Source organism: Cyphomyrmex costatus, unplaced genomic scaffold (genome assembly GCF_001594065.2).
Source record: "Cyphomyrmex costatus isolate MS0001 unplaced genomic scaffold, Ccosl1.0 scaffold59, whole genome shotgun sequence".
NCBI lineage: Eukaryota > Metazoa > Arthropoda > Insecta > Hymenoptera > Formicidae > Cyphomyrmex > Cyphomyrmex costatus.
In genome coordinates this window covers 147,504-157,480 of record NW_017280071.1, presented here as the reverse complement: position 1 = coordinate 157,480, position 9,977 = coordinate 147,504, and the positions used below count along the sequence as shown (strand labels likewise).

General features: G+C 29.6%; 2 protein-coding genes across 3 annotated transcripts; one reads left to right on the top strand and one right to left on the bottom strand.

Annotated features, from left to right (window-relative positions):
- Positions 1-2,586: 2,586 nt before the first annotated feature.
- On the bottom strand, positions 2,587-5,426 carry bai (transmembrane emp24 domain-containing protein bai). 2 transcript variants are annotated; one of them, XM_018546798.1, is made up of 6 exons: positions 5,130-5,426; positions 4,441-4,570; positions 4,108-4,178; positions 3,970-3,972; positions 2,917-3,043; positions 2,587-2,727 (listed from the first exon to the last, which is right to left on the bottom strand). In XM_018546798.1, the coding sequence occupies exons 1-6, from the start codon at positions 5,316-5,318 to the stop codon at positions 2,606-2,608; spliced, it is 642 nt and encodes a 213-aa protein (XP_018402300.1). In that variant the 5' UTR covers positions 5,319-5,426; the 3' UTR covers positions 2,587-2,605. The 2 variants fall into 2 exon arrangements, with proteins under 2 accessions (XP_018402300.1, XP_018402301.1); XM_018546799.1 differs by lacking the exon at positions 3,970-3,972.
- Positions 5,427-6,469: 1,043 nt separating this feature from the next.
- On the top strand, positions 6,470-8,092 carry Srp14 (signal recognition particle 14). The gene is made up of 4 exons (XM_018546811.1): positions 6,470-6,579; positions 6,643-6,715; positions 7,555-7,667; positions 7,744-8,092. Exons 1-4 carry the CDS (start codon positions 6,556-6,558, stop codon positions 7,858-7,860), a joined length of 327 nt encoding a protein of 108 aa, XP_018402313.1. The 5' UTR covers positions 6,470-6,555; the 3' UTR covers positions 7,861-8,092.
- Positions 8,093-9,977: the final 1,885 nt, after the last annotated feature.

The following is a 9,977-nucleotide window of genomic DNA, read 5'->3' as shown; positions in this document are numbered from 1 at the left end:
AGATTAAAATCTCTACTTTCGCAATCTATAATTAAAATTTTAATATGAGTAATACTTTATGGAGTTATACGAACATAAATGGATATCAAATCTAAAAAATTTTCACAAACTTTACAAAGTTCTATGGCGTGAGGTAAAAAGTATACAAAAATACGACTCGAAGTAGTCGAAAGAGTGAATCTTTACCTTTAATTTACTTTTTTACTAAATGTCGTACGATATTTTTTACCGAGTTTTTGAATATCAAAGCAAAAGTGATCACTTTTGTTTCAACACATTCAATAACTTGGTGAAAAAAAATCGTACAACTTTCAATAAAAAAGAAAATTGAAAATAAAGATTCACTCTTTCGATTGCTTCGAGCCGTATTTTCGTATAATTTTTACCTCACGCCATAGAACTTTGTAATGTGAAAATTTTTTAGATTTGACGGATATCCATTTATGTTCGTATAACTCCGTAAAGTATTAGTCATATTAAAATTTTAATTATTAGGAGACAAGTAAATATGATATTTTTTAATTATTAGATTGCGAAAGTAGAGATTTTAACCTTTAAAATGCTTTTTTAATTTTTGATGATTTTTCATAGAGTTATGGTGTTCTGAATATGCTCAATTTTTAGTTTATTCGAAAGTTTTCCTTAGATTTGGTTGAGTAGTGTACATCAAATTTTTTTTCATTCTAAATGAATGTGTCCTTTGTTAATAACAAAGGTTTAGCGCGGTAAAGTGAAAAAAAGCATCCGATATGTTATACTGGGAGTGGTACCAAAAGGTTAAATTCCTATATTTTATAATACGCCTTCAACGAATAATAATTAAGAAATATATATACATACATAAGTTTCTTAGTCTGAATATATTAAAATATGTTAAAACAAATTCATTGTTGCATAATGACTATTTAGTATGCATAAATACGTAGTTATGAGTCTATATAAAATGTTATCGGGCAGATACTACCGCGATAGACAAGAGATGTAGTAATTAAAAGTAATAAGTGTAATGACAGTGATTGTTCAAGTTATAGCTTTACATTGCGGTAATAAATGATTGTTTTATCGGTACGCAATAATTAGAAATACCAATGATGAATACAAATTCCATCTTTATTATCGCAGTTTAATTAGTAATTATTAATTAGTATTTGACTTACGGTGCGTTTTTGTTTTTGCTCACGTATTAAAAGTTACGTTCTATCTTTTCGCTTATTACGTTACATGTGAAAGGAAGAATTAAACTTACAGTGCGTGAACATTAAAAACACACGCACCTTTAATGTAATCATTGCATTAATAATTACAGAAAACGATCGTAATATTGCAACATGTGATTTTATTACCGCAAGCTTGCTGTGTCCTTGTATACTATATCTACAATGTGCCTATGTGTTTGAATCATTGTCATTCACATGAAACTCTATTTTTAATTGCTTGATTGTTCGTCTTGTGTGATAAAAAGTTATTTAATTCATATTTAGATTTATATTATTTTCCTATTTCGAAAAATATATATATATATATAAAATATGTATATTTTTTCAAAAGATGAACATTTCATTAGGATGTGTACAGCTATTTATAAAAACCTCGGTTAACCACAGCGTCCATTTATAGATATATTCATACATAAATATTAGAAGTTTTAAAAATGATGTTACCGTAGCATTAAGAAAACGTAAAGTCACGCTCTAACATTTCTGTGTTCATCTCGTATGTACTATTAATTTGATTTCAAATTCTAAAAATGAAAGCGTAAAAGTATTTAAAAAAGCATATTTAACATGACACAATGTTAAATATATTTCCATTACGCGTGCACGTAATGAAAAATTCTATGTGTAGCAAGTGGGGGCATATTTGTTTATAGGTCGGCACGGGCGCGCGTACGCACTCGCTTCGCTCGTGCGCTCGCGTCCGTTCCGCGCTATAATCAACTATCCCCCACTGTTATACAATGTACTATTTTTCAAAACTGATACAAGCTAATAAGTATTTAAACTACAAAGACACAATCCTGAAGGCTTCCGCCTTCGAATCAGACAAATAAATCGTCTTCCAATGTGATGCTTCTTCATTATATTTTCTTAGACCATTTATTGTGTGTTCCCACAAAGTTGTTCTATTTTATAAATAAAATGTTAAAACAACAATAACGCATTATTTTATATAATCATTAAGTTATATCACAAAAAATATCAACCTTTATAAATACGTATATAAAGTATATATATTAAACATCTTAAGACAAATAATTTCATATATATTATTTTATCTTTTTTAGATAATGAGATTTTGAACATTTATTATATCATCATTGAGATATATATTTTATTTAAGAAAATTTCTATCTTTTACAATCGTTTAAATATGTGTTATGTATGCGCGATGTGTACAAGATGAAGTTTTTATATTACATTGATTTGAATGAGGTAATGATTGTAACACGTGTTTGCATATTTATTTGAATAGTACTTGTCAAACGTTGTGTGACGAATGTAAAAAATGTTCCATTTAAATTTCAATACGAAATTACGAATAACAAAGATAAAAAACTCAAAAATAAGTATATTTTTTACATTTGTATTATTTGTCACAGACATATTTATTCAATGAGTTTCTTCATCCTAAAGAAGCGTCGGAAGTAGAAGATTTGCCAGATGGATAAACCGAAGAGGATACATAACGAGAATAAACTGAAATATAACACTCGGGTATTTGTAGCCTCTGAAACAAAAAAAGATAACCAGATCATTAAGTATTAAACTATTTACAAGTAATTATCAATTTAATTACGATATTTCATTATTAATCGCATAATTTAGATTTATTAATTTGATCATATAACTCACAATTATTCTTTTTAACGAAGTTATATTCTTTCACTATTTACTAACAAAAAGTAATTTTTTTTACCATTTGTGTCTCTCATTTCTTCTTCGTTCTTGCGCATTCTAGCAAAGTCTTGCACTATCGCCTCAGACAAATCTTCCAACCGTTTCAATTCTACTTCTACTGGTTTCAACTTAGCTGCTTCACCGATCTGTCAATGAAGAAGATAATAATTTTTACCAGAAAACAGCGACATCCTCGACGAAAACCTTAGCGGTTCGTTAGTATTGCGTATTACAATCGATACAAATAAATTACAAAGAACGCAACTACAACGAATGAAAGCCAAATAACGGATAATTTCCATTACTTTGCGTGTAATGTGTTTTACATACAGCGAAAAAGGATATTAAATAATATAATATGATATACAATATCTGATTGCAGTAATTTTAATTTTTAAGTAATAAAATAAATTAATTGTATTGAATGCTTTTTATCTAAACTCGTTTATTTTTAAAAATATTGTCTCAAATACAAGTGAAAATATAAATAATTATATAAATCATACAATTTTCGTTCAAAAATAATTAATACCGAATATTTCGACTCACATTTCCTCAAAACGTTTAGAAAAATAAAGATATATATCTCAGCTGCAGCATGGAAAGCATTTAAGAATGTTTTATGACTAAATTAATATTCCTTATTTTATTGAGTATTATTGAGTTGACAAATTGGAACCATAGAATTAAAACAGTATTAAAATGTGTCAATTATTATGCTGCTATTATGTGGATGTACCATTAACATGTTTTTAAGAAATCTAACGCGCGCGATACAAAAATAGTTTATATTTAAAAAAATGTCCAAGTAAACCTTTATCGCAATATAAATTCAAGTGGAAAAAATATAAAGTCGATTTTGCAATCAAATATAATTAATGTGTTTGCGTGGATGAAATAAATTTCAACAGTTCTCCTCGTTAACGGAACATTCGCGAATAAAAGCATGCACAAATTAATATAACTGCGTTGCGCTCTAATAGCTTAATTCTAAAGTTGCCAATACACAAGTATGTGATTCGTGATAAAATACATGCCAACGAAAACACAATATCGAAAAACTCTACTTTACCAACTGCGCCGCGGAAACAAGCCACATATAAAAAGAAAGTAAACAAAGTAATGTCAGATAGTTTTTCTCGATCTCTCGTTATATGTTAAATAATTCTTTTTTACGAAAGAATAAATATTTGTAATGCCATGGACTTACGCCTTCATAACTCTTTGCTTCAATGCCACGTTTTACAATTAGTGTAACTTCTTGCCTGATACCACGCTGATCTGAAATAATTTCCACATCAAATTTAGTTAAAAAGTTTTTTTTTTAAAGATTGTACTTTATATAATTTCTTATATTTTTTATATAATAATCTTTTTTTTTGAAAATTTAAATAATTCTTTAAATATATAGTGTATCTGTTCTGTAACAATTTAATTAAATTATGCATCATAAAACAATAAATTATAATGATTCAAAAAATAAAAAATATAAATCAATAATTATATATATATCAATAATAAGTAAAAAATGAAGTGTACATACGATTTGGAACACGTGAAATGAAGCATATCTCAAAAGTATCATAGGTTTCTGTTACAAAAGAGAATTTCAACAACTTTCCATGGGGAATATCCTCCTTTTGAGACAATATATGTCCTTTGGAGTCTTGAATCTGTAAGAAACAAAGTTATTGATACAATATAAAATTTATTAATAGACTTGTTCTTTTTAGCTGAACTTCTTGTAAGGTTCATCCTTCTTCTTTTTCCTTTCCCACTGGAGAGAAAAAGAAAAAAGGAGAACCTTATGTGTTATGAGAAGAACAAGAAGTTTAGTTAATGTCTATCTCTATATATCAATATAGATTGACTCTCAGTTAAATTGACTTTATTTTCTAATTTTTAAGCAGGTCTACAACAAGTAGGTAGTCTATAATCAATGAGCTCTAAATCTATAGTCAGAAGCAAATCTAAAGTATAATCAATGAATTGAAATTTGTCGAAATCAGTAAAATGTTAGAGTTGGCCAACAGCCAACGGCTAAGACTACAGACTATCGACTTATACACTTGGATTTAGAACTAGAAAAAAATATAGTTGACAGCTGTTATCAAAGTGCAAAAGATTAATTCAAAACATTAAGTTTAATGTTAAACGCTCTTGCAGGAATATTTCGTCAAAGGATAAATGAAAAAAATTAGTACTTATACAAAATATTAGTACTTTACTTACCACATAATTCGCCTTCTGACCCATCGCCTCGGATACTTCGTACTCGCCTGTGACAAGTACATTCGCGTGGACCTCCTCCTTTAAACACTTGTGACTGTTGGGTTCCAGGAAGAACATGATGCCGTGAACCTGGGCGACTAGCAGGATTCCCAGAAAGGCCTTTAAATGAGCTTGGATCATTTTGCTCATTTTGCTCAACAATCACTCTGAAAAGAGATGTTGCTCCGCGTCAAGAAACAATTTTTACGCTCACATAACATCCACAGCATCACGATATTCACGATGAGGTGGCAGCCACATTGGCCATTAAATACTAAGAATAAGTCAGAAAGGAAGACGACTTTACCGACGAGTTTTTAGCATATGATAATCGACAAAATCAAAATGGAAAATTATAAAATCGATCCGATAGGGAGAGAGAGAGAGAGAGGGAGATAAAGCTGCGTTAAGCAGAATACAACAGTTGCAACCGTTTATAACTGTGTGTGTGTGTGTGTGTCTGCTCATATAGGACCATTCTTCTAGATCTAGAAGTATAATCCAATCAGCGTGAAGAAAACTTCCAACAGTTGCAAAATAATGTTCAATCAACACAACCAGGATTTTAGAATTTAACAATTTTTAAGCCTGATCTACAATTGCGTAAACGTAGTTGTAAAAATTCACCAATTACAGTTGAATACGAGGAGAATATCCAACTGTGATTGGAGGATTCGACTACGATCACTTACAACTACGTTTACGCAATTGTAGATCAGGCTTTAAAATTGTATATAAATAGAATCTAATTTTTAAAATTAAATAAAATTTAATTGGATTTTAGAGTTTGATTAATTTTCAAAATCTTATGTTTAGAGCTTTTTACATAATTCAATTTCCAAAACTTACTGACTTTTTTCCATTTTTAAAATTTACACGTAATTTTCAAAATTGTATTTTGAGATTTGTCGGCTTTTAAAATAAAAATTCTGCTTTTTTTAAAACTTTTTATTTTCTAATTTTAATAATTTAATCTTACATATATTGGGGTAAAATTGGATTTTATAAATTCAGTGAATTCTAAAAATTTCGTAAATCACACTTTTAAAAATTTAGTAATTTTTCGAATTCTTTAAAATATAATTACGTTAATTCTTTAAAATATAATTTGAAATTGTAAAGAAACTGATTATAAATGATGGATATTTGGATGATCTTCTAGTTCTTCTTCTCCTAAATTTAAATGGCCCAGGTTCCGGAGGAAAGCGGATAAACATGGCCAGTCGTATCCAAAATGATCTTCTAGTGTTTTGTATAATCTATGATTCTGTCACATAAAGCAAAAATTTGCGGCTGCGTTTCCTAACCTCGCCTAACCTCTCAACAGTTTCAGCAAGCGATTACGTTCGACGTGCTCTGGCGTTTGACATATGCTACTATCATCAGAATGGTCCTGTTGGAGAATGACGCGGTAATGTAACGCCGAAATTGTTTTCTCATGTATGAACAATTAACCAACGAATTTTTATTGCAGTTCTTAGCGGAATTAACTAAACTTTTCGACAAGTCGCGGCTTTCGGGCGCGGTGTCACTCACCATCAAAAGATGTAAGTATCCTTCGTTGTTATTTTTCATTCAAAATATGTGTTATTAAAGCTTTTAAACAAAAACTACAATTTTCCGAAGATTAATAACCTTCCATCAGCAAGCTGGATTTTTTTGACACCAGCGAAAGTTTACTCTCAAATTTTTTTCTTATTTTTGCTTAAATTTCAATTTAAAGATTTACTATTAGGATTGAAAAACTATCTAAGTAAACTAATGTAACAAAAATGTTGACAAGTAGTCCTGTATTTTTCTACATTTTTTGAAGGTCCAGAATAATAAAAAACTTGCTGAATAAAAAACGAGTAGGATCAATATAATGCTATAAATGTTTTGAAGTATCAATCACATTCAAACAGTAAAATGTTTATTTTGCAACTATTGTAAATTTGTTTGTACTGATTTTACTTTTAAAATATAAAGAAATAATTTTGTTTCAGTGAAAAAAACTGCTAATAGTTATAAAATAAACATTCTGCTGCACATAGTCTCACTTTTTAATTGGTTTATTCTTTCTTTTTATCAAATATTTTAAAACATTTGCAGTGAGACTTTTCTCTGGTTTTTAAAAATGCACATTATGTGTATATTTTATTCTTGTTTAATATTTCAATAACAAGGACAAAATGATACATCATAAGCATTTTTTTATGAAACGTAGCCTTTGATTCTATATCAAGAGGGAGTAAAAATATGATTAATTAAACTACTTACAAACTAGCGCTAGCAGCCTTTGTTAATTGTGTAAGAAAAAGAGAATTAAAAAATTTATATATTCATGGTGTAAACTTTTATGACTTATTTCTATTTCTTCTTTATGTTAAGGAACTCTCTGTTTCAGTTAATGGACACAATAAACCTGTGCCTAGGAAAGGCAGACCTCCTTTACCAACTCCTACAGAATATCTTTGCTTAGTTCGAGCATCGCTTCGTAATAAAAAAATCTCCACTATTGTACGCATCTTTCATCTATGAATGATAAATGTTGCTTGTATTTCTCTGAGATATATTTTTCATCTTTCACACACAGATCCATTCCAAGGATGTGAATAAATTCCAACAAGCGTATTGGAATCTCTTGAAGACAAATATAAGTGGATTGAAGAAGCTGAAGAAAACAAAATCGGCGAAACCGAAAGTTCATTGACCCAGCAAGGACTAACTGTGTGGCAGTTGTTTATTTTTTTGTTATTAAAGTTTTCATATTCTGTTCATCACATATTTATCAATACTTGTCTATTGTATAAGCCGATGAGGAAGACGCGTTTTATGCAACATTTTGTATAGACTGATGTATAAAAGGTTAATAATACTGTTATGGAAGTATACACATATGCGGCCGATATATAATATGCTAATATAGAAACATTCCATTTAAAGCCCGCAATGGTCATGAGCATCATTTATCTTTGTTCAACATTCTATGAACAAAAAAAAATTAAAATGATTCTTGGTCTTATTTAACATTCTATGAACAAAAAAATTAAATGATTTTTGGAGCATTGTGAGCGTCAAGTGGAACACATTTTATATAATTATGTGCATTTGCTTAAATTTATGCGATGATATGGCAATAAGAAGTAATTAAAAGTCCAAGGCATAAATTGGATAAGTTGTTTAACGATCAGTAAGATAAAATTTAAATGGAGTTTATATTCATTTTAATTGTATTATTTTGTTAAATGAGTAAATTCAATATATATAACATTTTTTACAATTCATTATTATATCTGTGGTATTTATTTATTTTTATATTAATTGGGTAATATGATAAAAAAAAAAGAGATAATCATTTTACAGAACTTAAATTTTAGATGTAAGAATTGTAAGATATCATTGAACCTCTTAAAACTTCGAAAACCTTTAAATTCCGATGTCGTCTCCCTTTCTACAAACAATAGAATCATGGTGACATGAAGAGATATATCATTCCTCTAATCATTCGTCGCAGAAATGTTTGTTGTCTCGGGTGACACAAAGTCTTTGTCCCTGTTCCATAAAATTTATGATGCTGGACTTTCGAAATGTCGGAAAAAATGTCTGATCGATTTATCGCTCGTCTACCGCTCGATCGAATAAATCTTTTTCGCGAGTGACAAACACATTGTTACATTATCTAATAACTGCGTATGCATAAGCGATTTATTTTAACACTGAATTACACTTTGCGGATTTGTTACAATTGCAGTCATCCGCGCTCGTATCTCACGTTTATTGCGTCTCGGAATTTGGCTTGCGTTATTCTCGGCCCGACTGTTTCATTGTGGATTCTGCAATCCTGTGTACCTTCAAGATTATATAGGATCACAACATCAGTAGAATTCAACACGTTATTTTAAATTCACAGAATCGCATCGATTTCAGTATATATTTCAGATGTTCCAGTATATTTCGCCATTCGGTTTTATTTTCATAAATCGCGCTTTCTTCACCTCAAAGTAATTTGACGATCCGCGTACATAGTGCGAGTATTCTTTGGCACTGGATGTGAACATGGACCATTGTGCAAAATCCTGGGGAATTGCCAATGTAATACTTGATGTAATGTAAATTTATTGTTATACACCTACGTTACGATCGCGAATAAACGAACATGGAGGAATCGTCGTTTCTAGTGAGTTTTTCGTTGTTGTGGAATGACGTGAGTGAGATGACAGAAAATTGATCCTAAGAGAGGAATTTATCTTTTCTTGACGTTTATAACACGGCGTGTTTCAATATTTGAAAAACATGAACGAATGAATGTTTCTTTATTAGCTTTCTCAGTTATTTCAAACATCTTTTACCAATAATTTTAAATCTAAGTAACATTAAATATCATATATTTTCTCATAACATTCTCTTAAACGACTCAAGTTTCTCACATTGCTTTAATTCATACAGTAAGACGTTGTACATTTTTACCCCTTCATAAAACATTTTTAAGCACTTTTTGTTCTGAAGAATTTCATTGCAATAGTCTTTTGGTCTGTCGCGTTTGTCTTTCACCCTCATTTCCCACAATTTCTAATTTATTTCTTAATTGTTGCGGTAACATGTTTTTATAAGATTTAAAAGATAAAAGTACATGTTATAGTAAATGAAATATTAAGATTGAGAGAATGTATGAAATATTTTTCGAAATGTTGCAATTTTTGATAAATATTATAGATCTTTTATACTTATACTCTTTGTGCCAGCGAAATTGTTGTAAAATATTATACAATATATGAGTGAAATGTGTAATTGAGAGAGAGAGAGAGAGAGAGAGAGAGAGAGAGAGAG